The 16,457-nt window shown below is 35.0% G+C and overlaps 1 protein-coding gene across 1 annotated transcript in view; it reads right to left on the bottom strand.

The window, feature by feature from the left end:
- Positions 1 to 401: 401 nt before the first annotated feature.
- The window catches only part of opn5 (opsin 5), a 35,483-nt gene continuing 19,427 nt past the window's right edge, over positions 402 to 16,457 (bottom strand). The window contains exons 3-7 of the mRNA XM_056481442.1: positions 15,256 to 15,375; positions 8,709 to 8,879; positions 6,147 to 6,481; positions 5,822 to 6,066; positions 402 to 2,871 (exon numbers count right to left, since the gene is read on the bottom strand). Of these exons, the coding sequence (XP_056337417.1) occupies positions 2,808 to 2,871; positions 5,822 to 6,066; positions 6,147 to 6,481; positions 8,709 to 8,879; positions 15,256 to 15,375 (935 nt within the window). The 3' untranslated portion in view covers positions 402 to 2,807. The remainder of the gene's footprint in view (positions 2,872 to 5,821; positions 6,067 to 6,146; positions 6,482 to 8,708; positions 8,880 to 15,255; positions 15,376 to 16,457) is intronic.

Below are 16,457 nucleotides of genomic sequence, written 5' to 3'. Positions count from 1 at the left end.
GTGCCCTTCCAAGTAAAATCATGAAATAATTATACATTAACATGTCATGGGTTTATGATGGTTAATTAATTATAAACTAATGTAATTAATTCATAAGGTAATATAATTAAATGTAATGTAATTAAAACTAAGGTAATTAATACAAATTAACAAACAAGCATGTACTAGTAAGTAAATAAGGTAGCTGTTTTTAACGCATGGACTCTTGTGACTCATGCTGTAGTTAAAGTTAGTTCATATTTAGCGCACACATTAGCTCATCGTTAGTCCATAATAAAGTAATGTTTAGTTTACATATTAACACATCATTATTTATGTACTAATTGAAAAGTGTTAGCCAAAAATCAGATCAAATCACATTTAGGTAAATGAGCGATCTGCATGAAAAAAAAAAGCATTTTGGCAATTTATTTACATGGGACATGAAAAAGAAAAATATTTTTATTTAAGTTTTTCTAAAACTAGTTTCAAAGTGCAAGTTTTAAAATGGTACCATTGTCATATCGTTACAAAATTACAAAAAAAAGGTTTTGTTTCTGAAAACAAGGACGTCATACTCATGTATTTAAAAGGTTAATTCACCCAAAAAATGAAAATCATCCCATGATTTACTTACCCTCAAGGTATCATAGGTGTATCTGACTGTCCTCTTTCCAATAAGAAAAAATAGAATCCAATAAGAGAATATATAAAAATTATCTTGACCCTTTCCAGCTCTAAAATGGCAATGGTTGGCTGATTTTTAATCAGCAGTCCAAAGTCAAGTCCATTCATAATAAAAAGTGTCTCCAGGCAGTGTATATCCATGTATTTTTGTAAGAAATATATCTATACTTAAAACTTTTTAGAACAGTTTTTGTAACTTCCAGCGACTTCTTCTTTTGAAGTGTATTTTTGGTGCATTAGCGCCACCAGCTGGACTGGAATGAATTGTGTTTTTTTTCCTATCCATTGAGTGTGTAATTAATGCTCAGTTGAAATAAACATGAAAATGCAGTGAAAAAAGATTTCTTTTGGACTTCTGACCATTGCCATTTTAGAGCTAGAAAAGCTCGAGACCATATTTAAAATAACTCACACTTAGGTTGCCTTGAGGGTGAGTAAAGGCAGATTTATACTTCTGTGTCGAGTGATCGTCATGATCCACGGCGCAAGCCTTGTGCGTAGTCATGCATTTATACTTCTGCATGCTGTAACACTTCCGAAACGCTAGCTAGCAGTAGGTTTTTTTTTTGTTCCGCTGTGTCGAGTTTCTTCGCTGGGGTTTTGTTTTTTCTGAATGCTATGTGAACTAATTTCGAGAGGAGCATGTGATATGATTGAGCATGATTGCTCATCTGTAATCAGTAATAATCCAATCAGAATGATCCAAGCTTACAATAAATGAATCGTGTTTTCCCTACTGCTCTATCTTCGTTTTGATTCCCCCCTTCCACCCTACCTCCTCCCTTTTCTCCCTTTTCTAAGGGGAGCTCTTGAAACCTACCTGATCCCGCATCCCCTTATATGCTTATTGACTTACTGTCAAGTATCTTCGAGCTCAGGGTTCTCTCCAGGGACAGCCTGCCAAACCTGCTATTAACGCCAAGCATATTTAAGTGGGAACTCATAAAAAGTCACCAAAACGCACTCATTCAGGGATAATTTTATATTATTGAATGAACTAACCCTTTAAAGTTCAATCTATATGTATTTGCAATTACTAGACAAGCAAAAATAAATAAATAAATAAAAATATGGCAGACCACAGAACTTTATATACGCTTTTCTTATAAAGTGACAATGGCCTGGCATTTGACATTATCAAATATATGCAAAACTTTATATAGCATACTGTTTGCTATATATAGCAAATCACTGTGTAAACGTACCTGAAGTCCAATCCATTCAACATATTAAATACTATAGCTTTCATTGTCTTAGCAATATGTTTACAGTATTTACAAGCTTCCTTCTGATTAAAAACACCAGCATTTAACAGTGTACAGTCACTTTAGGTACTTTTCTGACAATATAATCTAAATTTTTTAACATTTTTTAATAAATTAACCAAATATTTGGTTTAAAAGCCACCAGCACAACTTGTAATCAACTTATCTTTACCAACTGTAGACATTCTTCTTTATCCTCTAAGAGAAAACTGTCTTTGTTGCAGGCTAATAACATGCAACAAAAGTATAATAGATAAAAGCAACAAACATGTCATCAAGTGTCAAATGAATTAAATGACTAAAAGTTTATGAAAACTGAAACATTCGCAAGACCACAGATAATGTTTTGAGAGACAATGTTCAAATTTCCAATGTATGTATGCTGTACGTTCATTGCACATGGCCCAAAACTAGCATGCTATGTCTGTCATAATGTAAAAGGAATTCAATAGTTGCTTTAAGTGCCTATTTAGTTTGTGGGAAAAAAGAAATGGATGCAGTACTGTTCTGTACATACAGTATAACTCTCTATTGTTGTTTATGCTGTTCTTATTGTTATGCCAAGGTATTTTTACTCACCATTCATGAGAAATATGTACATGACTAAGCACAGAGCAGTATTTGCTGAAAAGTGATGTCAAGCAGACACTTGGTTGATTTCAACGTTGTGGTACTGTGAACACTGAAATAATAGACAGTATAACCATAAAAATATAAAAATACATCATAATTACCTCTTAATTCTTTTATACACACTGCTGATAAGATGATGGCAGTAGGGATACAAAAGCACAGCTAGCAGGTATGAATTGTCTGTCTAAATTGCACAGCTGCAAATTGCCCAGTGTCCAATCACAGGCCCATTGTGAGTTCCTGTCATATCTCAATTGAAACTTCATTGGCTGGTCTCTGTTTGATTGAGCCAGCGATGGTGTAGAACCTGGGAAAAACAAGATAGCTGCATTCAGTAGTCTTCTGTCAATCAAGTTTTGTTGTCATTGTTTTGTACAGTACGTCTCTAATCAAGTCTTGCCAATAAATGTTTAAAAAAGCTGACTATTTGAATTTTGAGGCAGAATGGTAATAAACATGTAAATGCATCACAGTCCTGTTCATACCACCCCCCTCCCCCCAAATATAAACGGTTGAAACAGTCAGTAATATGTTTTTATTATTTTAATATTATTTATTATAGTTATTTGCAAAGGATAGAATAGCATACATTTGAAAAAGCTACAAATAAATTAAAGTTTAGCCTATTAAAATGATTAGCTATTATAAAGATATTGAATTAAGTTACTGAATCTCATTAATCTTTTCTTCACTGTATAATTTAAACATTCTGATTAAAGAGCAGCGAACGAATCACTCATTAAGATTTTTAGTTTGATACATTAACAGAGGGGTCACTTTAAAAATGCACACATCTAAAACCAAATCATTCAATTGCTTTCCTAATTTATATGCTTATTTAAGACAAAATTTGTTATGTTTAAAAGAAAACCAAGCAAGATCGACATGTTTAGATGTTGTTGTTGTTATTATTGTTATTAATATTTGTATTTATTATTATTATTATTATTATTATTATTATCATTATTATTATTATTAATATATGTATATGTTTGTTTAAACACGCACTAAAAACCCACACTGTAAAGAAAAAATCTGTTATGTTTAATTGTTTTAAACGTAAAATAACGGCCGTTAAATTACTAACATTTACTGTAACTTAATGGACGTTAAAGTATAGAAATTTCCTTAAATGTATATTTTCTGTAAATTTCTGTAATTTACTGTCTGTTATTTTATGACAAATGTCTGTAATTTAATGGCCATTATTTTACTTTTTTCTGGCACCCCAGCTGCTGGAAAAAAACATAAAATAACGGATTTTTTTTAACAGTACAGAGTGTCCACTTTCGCTCCGCTTCAAATCGTGGGTACAGAATCTGTTTGGGAAACAGGGTATATGTATCAGAATATATCGGCACCTGTACTGGAATGGAAGGGAATCGCGCTGTTTTTATATTTATTTCAAAGTGTTTTCATGCCTAAATAAAATGAAAGCACAGAACAGATTCACATTAAAGAGCAAGGGGCGTCACCTGCTGGTTTGGCGGTATGGGTTGAGTATAGAGAGGATCAGCTTTTTTAGGCCCAATCCCAATTTTACTCCTTAGCCCTTTCCCTTACCTTCCCCTTAGCGTCCCAATTCTCTTTATCTTGAAGGCATAGGGCTAAGGAGAAGGGCTAGATACCCCTCGAAAGGGAGATTTTTCAGCACCACACTCAAAACCAAGGGGTAAGAAAACTTCCCAGAATACACCAGCTACAACGACAGCATAGCTACACGGAAGTCAGAAGATGTACAAATCAGTATTTTTTGTCATTATTTCAATTTTTTATGACAAACAAGCATGTTTTAATATATTCATAATGGTGTTTGTGTTTTACAGCCATGCTTTAAAAAAAAACACTAAAAAATAAAAACCTCTACATTTCGCTATCTATAATCCCTAATAATAGCTCCTGTATAGCAGTCCCACAACAAACTTTCACATCTGACACTCGATGACACTTGAATCCCCTGTCAGAAATTTCTAGTGGCTGGGAATTAGCTTACAGTGTCTGCTATAATGTTAATGTAGTTTTTTAATGTAGTTTACATAGATGAATATAGCCACTGTGTAAAAGCGCAGTACAGTTACGATCTTATTGCATGAAATATGCCTCCAGTTCCTGAAGATAAATACCAAAAAACAATGAAACTGTAATAACTACAGCAGTCGCCATCGTTGATCTCATATGAAGCAAGAGCTCATGATGACATATGTTGATGTGACCAGGTGTTGTAGGGGTGTCCCATTTCTTAGGGGTTAATTTTAAAGCCCTTCCCCTTCACACTCTGTTTTAAGGACCAAGGGGAATGGGTTAGGGGGGTACAAAATTGGGATTGGGCCTTAATGTTTATAGGCACCCTTAGAAAGATTAAAAATATGGGTAAATACCTTCACGCAACGATAGCGGGATACAATTGTAAAATACAGAAGAATTCCAGCATAAAACAGGAGGGTTGACAGGTATGGGCCTGCTGCATACTGACAGCATTGTAGGGTTTTTTTTTTTCCTTATTTATTTTGTTTTTGCATTCAAAAATACATTTTATGAACTCTGGAAAACCACATGAATCTCAAATCTGTAAAACTAAAACTATATATATAAATTGAATTACATAGTAACATTTAAACTGTACAGGAAAGTCTATGCACAGACTGTAGTTACACAATTATTGCCAGTAGCAAATGGAACCATGCTAACTGGCTAAACCTTGACTGTACAAAATATCTTAAAAAATAGTGTTTTAACGCATGGAACAAGATGGAAACAATACAGCACAGCCAAAAAAGATTAAAAATCCACCCACAATGAAACACACATTTGCATATTTCCTAATATGATGGTAGATATAGCACAATGGACCAATGTATGAACGTCTTAAGTACATGTCTTAAATACATGTCTTACTGTAAGTAAGTACTGTAAGTAACCTGATACTAAGAAAATGCATCTAGTACGATTTATCTATTGAATAATCTGACTTCTGCAAAAAATAAATGTATTTGTCTCTCTCTGTGTGTGTTATCGGCCATCTTGTAAATTTTGTATTATTTTTTACATAGTTTGCCAAGTACTGTTCTGACATTTTCATAATACTTCCTTATGTGTATTGTTTTTTCTACTTGAGAAGTCTTATTTCATAACATAATCAACCTAGTTAAGCCTTTAAATCGCACTTTAAGTTGAATACTAGCATCTTGCAGAGTAAAAGTAAAATATTAGACACACACACAGACATTGTAGTAATAAAAAGGGTACACTGTACATACCTTGAGGTCTTGGACGGTTTCTTTTTTCTCCAAGCCTGAAAACAGCACGATTTTGCACACTTCTCTTTACAGCCAATGACTTGATATATGATCGGATTGTACATGGCAGAAGATTTGGCCAGCAAAGTTGGCACAACAGAGACAGGAATAGGCACTGAATCAGGTTCTCCAAAAGCAGACACCACTGACACCACAGCATACGGGATCCAGGCTATCAAAAACCCTGCACAGATCAACATCGCCACCTGGAGTACAAAAGTAGAACAACATCAAATATGACGATGATATTTCCACACGGCATTTCTGATTAATAAAACATGCAAACCTTAGTCAGCTTCATCTCCAGACTGTGGTTGTTCTTATTCCGAGTGTCGAAGTGAGAGACTTCTTTGGCTGAGGATTTCACCTTGAAGATGATCTTGACGTAGGAGAAGACGATGATGCCGGTGGGGAGGATGAGGCAGAAGAATAGCATACACATCACAAAGCTCTGGCCAGACACTGAGGCCTGTGCCAACCACCAGTCCAGTGTGCAAGAGGTGCCAAACGGCTCAGGTGCGTAGTTACCCCAGCCCACCACTGGCATGGTGGCCCAGAATGCAGCATAAACCCAAGTGAAAACCACTGAGAGGAAAGCATGATGACGCTTCAACCAAGTGCCTGGTGGCAGAGTAAAGTCATCTTAGTCAAGCTAGTTTGACAGACAGACAGACAGACAGACAGGCAGACAGACAGACAGACAGACAGACAGACAGACAGATAGATAGATAGATAGATAGATAGATAGACAGACAGACAGACAGACAGACAGACAGACAGACAGATTAGTCAATCAGCTCTAGCCAGGTTACAAATTGTTTAAAATACAGTGACCCGTCTTCAGACAGTAACTACATAGATGGAGCAAATTAATACAATTTCTGTCATGAAAGTATGTGTGCGTAGGGTGATAGGTCATCTAATCTACTCCTTCGTCATTAACTACATTGCTCAGGAGATTGTTTGCTGTTGCCTCAGCAGTCAATGAGCTTACTCCTTGACAATGCTCAGTGTCGCTCTATGATGTAATGGTGCGTTCACACCAGACGTGGATGAAGCGTCAAGCTCGAGTGATTTACATGTTACAGTAAAGGGGGTCGCACACCGGATGAGCTGCTCAGTGCCGCAACACAGTGTGCACATGACAATTGGAAGTGTTGCACACCAGACACACACATTCGAATGTTATTTAATATGAAATTGTTCAGATGGCGCTCTGTGGTGTGGCAGAAATATGAACAGTGTCCTGAGTTGTAACTAGGCGCCGCGGACAGCCGCTTACTTGTGGCGCTGGTGTGCGTACCCTGAACGAAATCTATGTTTTTAATTCTAAAATGCATGGCGCTGCATGGCGCGTCATGGTATGGTGCTGAGTGGCGCATCCAGTGTGCGACCCCCTTAAGTCAATGCGAAGACACGAATAGGCATCCTGCGGTACGATACAGGCAACACATTTTGCACATTTGATGTGCTTAACGCACAAATGGCGCAAATCGTTCGAATTGGAAAATCTGAATTTTAACGGACATACGCACTGCGTTAACCAATTAGGAGTTTGCTCTCGTATGGGCGTGATTATAACGTAGAGCCTGTAGTGAAATCCTCCTGCCGAGACCAGACAACAACCAGTCAACACATCCAGGTATAGTTTCTGGAGCAGTTAATAAGTTCACACAGCTGGGTGCACTTCAGAAAGGATCTAGAGGACTCTAAACAAATAGACATGGCGTCAAATGAATCTACGCTGTTTTTCAGTCTTCCTAAATCACATAAAGCACAGTTAATCTCTCGATAAAAACCATTTTAGCCATTTAGCAATGAAATTAGAGTCACCGAGCAGACAGAGGCTCCACCCATGATGCGAATCTGCATCTATTGTGAAGTGAATTTGACTGGCGAATGAAGCAAGTAAACTCAAAATGTTCACGCGTCAATTTATGTGCAAATATCACGATTTATTCACACGTCACATCTGGTGTGAAAACGGTATTAGGTTGCAGCATGTTTTCGGAGATCCTCTTTTTTACCCCAGCTCCACTTGTGTTTAGATCTGCTATTGGGGTTACATATATATCATGATGGGTTAAATAAATATTATCCAGATGCAGCGGGTTATATTTTTATATGGTATGTCTGTGAATATACTGGCAATAGCAAGTCTCGGTACTTGCTCTGCTATAATAATCAAAGCAGCAGCAGCAGTAGCAGTGTAGCTGATCTATACTGCAAAGACCAAACACATCAACAATGCTATATACATATTCATTACCATACTTAATCCCGAGAGTGGTCATGACAGAACGCCAATCCTTTGTTCATTACTGTTCATTTTAAAGTTGAATTTCAAATGTTACTATTTTTTTTAATCTCTAAACGATATGACTTTCGTTTACCTCTGTCAGCTACTGACTTGGTATCAGCCAACAAGATCCCTTCAGTCCTCCAATCAGGATCTGCTGTGTATCCCCAAATCAAGACTTAAATGTAAGGGAGATTGGACTTTCTTAATTGCAGCCCCCAGGCTTTGGAACGCTTTACCACCGTCAATAATATAAGCACATTCCATCATCATCTTTAAGCCTAGATTAAAGACTTTTTTGTTCTGTTCTGTTCTGTTCTGTTCTGTTCTGTTTTGTTTGACAGACAGACAGACAGACAGACAGACAGACAGACAGACAGACAGACAGACAGACAGACAGACAGACAGACAGACAGACAGACAGACAGACAGACAGACAGACAGACAGACAGACAGACAGACAGACAGACAGACAGACAGACAGACAGACAGATAGATAGATAGATAGATAGATAGATAGATAGATAGATAGATAGATAGATAGATTACCATATCTTAAATGGCAGATTTTCAAGTAGCGGTCAAAGCTGACGATAGTCATAGTAATCAGACTTCCACATCCAAAGAAGAATCCGGCCCAGCCATAGTAGCGGCAACCCTGCCAGCCGAACAGCCAGCGGTGAGAAAAACTAGACACTATGAAGAACGGTTTTCCACTGACTGAAAAAATAAATAAATAAAATAACCTTTTTTTTTGGTCAAACAAGCCATGGATAGCCCTTAAGCAAAAACTCCTGACAAAACACCACTTCAGCATTACAGTGAGCCCTGAGAGTGCAGTTTCACACGGAGTTCAGTGTTTTGAAGCAGTATGATCTTAACTCATCTATGCATGCTAATAGCAGAAGAGAATCATCAAATTGACAGATCCTCTGGAGATTAATGAAAGCCTGTCTGCTAATTGCATACAAGAGAGCACAGGAGCACATTATTTGTGCATGTTCTGCAGGATGAAAACACTCCTGTTCCTGCTCAACTGATAATTACTGCATGGTGATGGCAGACTACCAAAAGTTAAAATGCACTCCCCCCATGTTAACATACATGTTAAAGGGATAGTTCACACAAAAATGAAAAGGAACTTAATTAATAAAATAATTATTTAGCATTTACTTCTTAAGCGGTTCCAAACCTTTATAAGTTTCTTTATTCTGTTACTCTTTATTGTGTACTGAGGAAGTCTATAGATACAGGTTTCCAGCTTTCTTCAAAATATTTTTTTGTCTTCAACAGAAGAAAGTAACTGGTTTGGAACATATGAACAGTGAGTAAATGAGTTTTGGATGAACTATCCCTTTAAAAATACATGCTCTTAATATGAATATTAAAATACCAACATATTAATGTCCTTTACAATAACATACAGGAGCATGAACTGCAAAATGTGGCTCATGAAGTGTTTTTCAGATATTTCTAAAAATAGGAAGTGGTTTAATCACTTCTCGAAGTCTTTTTTATCTTAATAAAATTATAATCGATTTGTTATATTAATCAATAATGTACACAAATGCAGAGGAAGAACAGCCAGAGGTGAAAAGCTTTATAAATATATACAGTTGAAGTCAAAATTATTAGCCTCCTTTTGATCTTTTTTTCCCCAAATAATGTTTGACAGAGCAAGGAAATTTTCACAGTATGTCTGATAATATTTTTTTCTTCTGGAAAGTCTTATTTGTTTTATTTCGGCTAGAATAAAAGCAGTTTTGAATTTTTTTAAAAAGCCATTTTAAGGTCAAAATTATTAGCCCCTTTAAGCAATTTTTTTTGATAGTGTACAGAACAAACCATCACTATAAAATAACTTGCCTAATTACCCTAACCTGCCTAGTTAACCTAATTAACCTAAATAAGCCTTTAAATATCACTTTAAGCTGTATAGAAGTCTTGAAAAATATCTAGTTAAATATTGCTCACTGTCATAATAAAATAAATCAGTTATTAGAAATGAGTTATTAAATGTGCTGAAAAAAAATCTTCTCTCCATAAGGCAGAAATTGGGGAAAAAAAAAATAAACAGGGGGGCTAATAATTCTGACTTCAACAGTATATATACATATATATTGAACACAGGTCTGTGTACATGTGACGCACTACAGCAGTCATGTGCATTACTCCCAAATAACAAAAGCATCATTATTCTCAAATACAGCGATGCCATCCTACTAACAAGCAACAAAGCAGAAAAGCAGCCTCCTCCAAAGGCATTTTGCAAGTAACTAAATCGATTTGATTCCATTTCTGGATGTTACGCTGAAAACAAAAAAATTCATGCAAACAACTTGAGTGAGGACAAGGAGATTCTCAGACATTTAAAATAATAAATCATCTGATGAATTGCAAAATAATCAATATAACTGCCAGTATCGCAGAACATTGCGCTCTCTATAATTAATTGAATACACTTTGTGAGCTTCATAGAGAGTAATGTGTTCGGTTAATGTGTAAGGATGATGTCAACTACACAGATTATAAAAAGATCAGTTAAAACAGTAAGACTGGTATTACTAATCAATCAATGGATGCAGTGGTATTAAATATCCACTAGGTGTGACTAGAGTACAAGTATGAACACAAGTTGGATAAAGGAGAACATTCATTCATTTTCCTTTGGCTTAGTCCCTTTATTCATCAGAGATTGCCACAGCAGAATGAACCGCCAACTTATCCAGCATACGTTTTACACAGTGGATGACTTTCCAGCTGCAACCCATTTCTGGGAAACATCCATACACACTGATTCACACACTCATACTCTATGGTCAATTTTCATTCATTCATTCATTTTCTTTTCGACTTAGTCCCTTTTTTAATTTGGGGTCGCCACAGCGGAATGAATCGCCAACTTATCCAGCATATGTTACATTCAGTGGATGCCCTTTCAGCTGCAACCCATCACTGGGAAACATCCATACGCACTAATACACTACAGACAATTTAGCCTTGACCAAATCACCTATACCACATGTCTTTGGACTTGTGGGGGAAACCGGAGCCCACGTGAACACAGGGAAAACAGGGAGAACATGCAACCTCCACACAGAAACGCCAGCCGAGGCTCAAGCCAGTGACCTTTTTGCTGTGAGGTGACAGTGCTAACCACTACACCACCGTGCAGCCCCTACTATGGCCAATTTAGTTTATTCAATTCACTTATACTGCATGTCTTTGGACTGTGGGGGGAAAAACAATTTAACTGAGCCACAAAATTCTCACAACACACACCAAATCTGTGGCATTTATGTCCGTTGAGTTCTTTTTTTTTTTTTTGTTGCTGAAATTATGGTTAACAAGCGTTTACTAATACTTAAAAGTACTTTTTTTAAAAACTCTTAACAGTAAAAACACTGTATCAGTTCATTTTTTTATTTTGATAAATTGATATAAACTCTACATTTCAAAATGCAGGATACTTTATACAGTGAATCTGATTAAAAATGAATGTCAAAACATCAGCACTAGTTTTAGCTCCAGCAGGAACATCGTAAACAGACTGTAAATATCCTGACAATTAGTTTCTTTACAAACTGCATTTCTTGTCATGTTTCAGTTAGACCCATATAGAAGATTCAATATTAAACAAATAAATATATAAATAATTCAGACAAATTCTACATTTCAATACTTTAAGTTTGGGGTAAAACATTTGTAATTTCAAAATTTTGTAACCTTAATTGAAAATTACAAATATAAAAGAAAACAACAGAAATAACTGCAAGAGGATTTTTTTTATATTATTATTATTATAAATGTTTTTTTTTTTTTTTGCTTTTTTTTTGTAATTTTCAGATATCACGTTTGTTTGGTTTTTTTTTAGTGCAATTTTTTTCCAAGGGAAAATGGCTAAAGTGTTAGTTGTCTGTTTTTGCAAATGAAAGATTATAATATATATTATGGAGGTTATATATATATATATATATATATATATATATATATATATATATATATATATATATATATATATATATATATATATATATATATACTGTAAAAATACAATTACAAAAACTACATACAATTCCTTCATGTTGTCCCAACATAAATCAATTAATTTAACTTAATTGTTTTTACAAATTTAAGTGAATTTAACATAAAACAATTAAGTTGTCCCTCCCAAAAAATTGGGTTGATTCAGCTTATTTTAAATAAGTCGTTTGAACAAGCAGCAAAGACTACAAACTTCTCAACACAGCAGTAATAACTTTATTAATTTTTTTTACATGCAAGATTAATGATAATTTTACGGTGCTTATTTTGTCACCGATACTGTCTGCCACAGCATCATCCAAATTAGAGCACTGTACAGTCCCTGACAAAAGTCTTGTCGCTTGTGTACAAATTGACCTAAAGTGCCGCTGAAATATATTTATAATCAAGATTTTTTTTTTACAAAATATGGCACATTTTAATTTCAACAGCTTTTGTTATTATCTTTCAGTGCAAAACCAAACTGTCAAAAAGTATTCTTACATTCCCAGCTTGGTAAAACCCATTGAGTCAATTTGTGCAAAGATATAAATGTTGTTGACTTGTCATATGAGCTTCACCTGGGACTAATAATGGATCAATTAGGTCTCAGGTGTGTATAAAAAGAACCTCCGTACACTAGACCTTCACATCAACTACAACTAGACCTCTCCAAACATGCCAAAATTCACCCTGAGATTAAAGTGTTGATTATCAAGCGGCAGAAAAACTGGATCCACTGCTGATGTAGCAGACACCTTCAATGTGTGTCAGCGTCAAATACAGAGGATAAAAAAAAGAGACTGGAGACGTTTTTTTAAAAAGCCCAGGTCAGGCAGACTCATACAAGACAACTGCTCGAGAGGACTGTTTGTTGGATCAAAAATCCAAGGCCAGCCCCTTTTCCACTGCAGCAGAGCTCCACGAGACCTTGTAGCTTTTCATATGACCTATTTCTAACACCAACTGATAAATTAAAAGTCCGGTTAAAAGCAGGTGTTTTACAAAATAGATAAGTGACAAGACTTCTGTCAGGGACTGTGGATAGTTAAATGAATCTCAGACTTTCACAATAGAGGAACTGCCTAAATTGATTAACTCCTCCAAATGAACAACAAATATGCTAAATCAATAGATAGCATCTGCTGCATAAAAAATGTGCCGGAAAAATTGGTGGTTCATTCCTATGTAGTGACCCTTAATAAGGAAGGGACTAATCCAAAGGAAAGTTAGAGAGTGAGAGTGATATCATTAAAGAAAAAACATGTTTTGGAGGATTGTAATGTATCAGTAATTATATGGCAGAGGGCACGTTTCAGTGTTTCAAGTTTCAGTGTATTATAAATTGTTAGTGGAAAAGATGGGGTGTAGTTTCTATTCTGCTCTTAAAACAATTTGGAGTAAAGAGTTAAATTGTATATTTAACGATGAACATTGGAAATTTTTTTTGCAAAAACTGTAAAGTAATGTCAAGGATTTTAGGAGTACGCTTAATACAATTTTAAATTTTGAATCGTTTTTATTGGACTCCGAGTAGGCTTTTCAGGCTTGGGTTGAAGGACTCTGCTGAATGCTGGAGATGTGAAAGCAAAGAAGGAGACTTGATGGATTCCCTGTGGTCCTGTTCTAAAATACAGGAATTCTGGGTTAAAGTGCATAATTACATTCAGGATGTTTCTAAACGCTTTCGTTTTGTCCTAACATACATGTACAGGGAGACCCATTCGTGTTGGGACCTGGTGTGAAGACGTCTGAGTGGATTCAATTAAGTATTATGATTGGAAGACAAATCATTATGAGGGGATAGCATTCAGCATGTCCACCACCATTTCAAGAATGGGTTACAGAACTGGGGAAGGTGGCAGCATATGAAAAAATGACATAGATTACTAGATAAATTGGATGTTTATCAAAGAAGATGGGGAAATTATTTGGCATTTTTGGAGAATGAATAAGGTCATTGTGGTGAGACGCACAGTAAAAGTGTAATTATCTTATTTGATTGATTTATGTATAATCATTATTATTGTATTGATATTGTATTAATGTAATATTTTATTTTTTATTTAATTATTTTTACTATTATTATGTTCTGTATGTGTGTGTTTTTATATTATTTATTTATTATATATTATTTATTTTATAGATTATTTTATTTATTATATAGTCTTATATTATTTATTTGTATTTGCTGGATTTATGATAGCAACATCTAATGACAGCCACTGCCGCTGTTGGGGAGGGGAGGGAAAAGGGGATGTTAAAAGGAGGTAAAATTGGTAAACTGGTTGAACTGTTTAATTATTGAAGAAAATAAAAATTAAATCATATAAAAAACTTGTTTTATTTTCCACTGTTGTACTGATACCCAATTCTATATCTTTTCACAACCTGAATTGAAAAGCAGATTTGTTTGACTTAAGTACTCCGCACATACCTGGGTCCAAAATGATCTGAACACAAAATCTTATTTAAACATATAAATAAAAAATAACAAATAAAATCAGTACGAATTTCAAGAGAATTAATGAACATGCAATGTTTCATTCCCTTACTGAAATAAAAAAAATTTAAATTAAAATTATTAACAACTAAGTTTGTTCAGCAATAGTGATAACACCTACATTATATAACAAACAAAACGCCAGAAGCTTCATGACAACTGAAAAATAAACAAAATAGAAGAATTTGATGTTTTGATGACTTTTGGAACCTTGTGGCTCAAATATCTGTGTTTGATTTTCACAAGTGCATTTCAATAACAGCCAACAGTAAATCAGCCAGAAGGCCATTGACACATGTCATGAAAGAGGCAGCACTGGATAACCTTGGCTGATTTACTGCCACACCAGAACACAATGCCCAAAGTGACACAGTACAACCTATATAGACTACACACTGAAAGCTGTATATCATCAACACACAACCAAACATACTGTAGGCACTCCAACAGACAGCATCCTATTCTATTAGTAAAAAGTAATTGCGCTTGTACACTAGTAATTCTGCTTTAGAAATATACATTTATTTTCACGTTTCTGATAGATGATGACATGAACTAATGCAAACTCACCTGATATGCCAAAGTCGAATATAGCTAGATTGAGTGTCATGATCTCTGGCGGCTTTAACTTTGTTTTTCGCTTGGCGGTCATGTACATGACATAGCCATTTCCAGTGGCTGACAGGATACCTGTAAAAACAGAAAAAGACTACATTGAATACTTGTGTTTCCTCACAAGGCAATGCGGTGGCGCAGTGGGCAGCATGTTCGCCTCACAGCAAGAAGGTTGCTGGTTCGAGCCTCGGCAGGGGCAGTTGGCATTTCTGTGTGGAGTTTGCATGTTCTCCCCGTGTTCGCATGGGTTTCCTCCGGGTGCTCCGGTTTCCCCCACAAGTCCAAAGACATATGGTACAGGTGAATTGGGTATGCTAAAATTGACCATAGAGTATGAGTGTATAAATGAGTGTGTATGGATATTTCCCAAAGATGGGTTGCGGCTGGCAGCGCATCCACTGTGTAAAACATATGCTGGAAAAGTTGGCGGTTCATTCAGCTATGGTGACCCCAGATTAATAAAGGGACTAAGCCGACAAGAAAATGAATGAATGAATGGGTGTTTCCTCACAAATCCGTACTTGCACACAAAATCCAAAATAGCTGAAGGACAAACAATCAAAATATGAAAGTTGCCCAGTGGCCTTAGGATAACAAAGAACAGTAGACAATAATAGTTTAAGCTGATAAATATAAAAAGTCCTGAAAAAGTGACCATATTATGTAAAACTTCCTTGCATGTAGATGTCTTCAGGAGAGGAATCTCATGGAACATGTGAATTTTCAGGAAGATCGGACATGGCAATACACTGAAATTCGACAGTCCGCCACAGACATGCCTTTTGGCAAAAACTGTAGATCTTCATAATTTAACATCATCCACAGAATCTGTTTACTGGTTTGATTGAAAATAAAATAAAATAATTTCTGGATTTTTTAATTCAGTGTGATTTGTAAAATAAAATTTAATTTAAATGAAATCAAAAATTATAATTATAATTATTATTATTATTATTATTATTATTATTATTATTAATAATAATAATAATAATAACAATGATATTAATAATAATAATACAAAAATTTATTAATATTAAATAAAATAAAATATTAGTATTACTGCATTTTTAAAATTCAGTGTAATGTGTAAAATAAAATTAAATTGAAATAAAAAAGTAAAATAATAAAATTGATAATAATAATAATAATAATAATAA

This window comes from Danio aesculapii, chromosome 20 (assembly GCF_903798145.1).
Source record: "Danio aesculapii chromosome 20, fDanAes4.1, whole genome shotgun sequence".
Lineage (NCBI taxonomy): Eukaryota > Metazoa > Chordata > Actinopteri > Cypriniformes > Danionidae > Danio > Danio aesculapii.
This window is presented reverse-complemented; position numbering and strand designations above follow the sequence as displayed.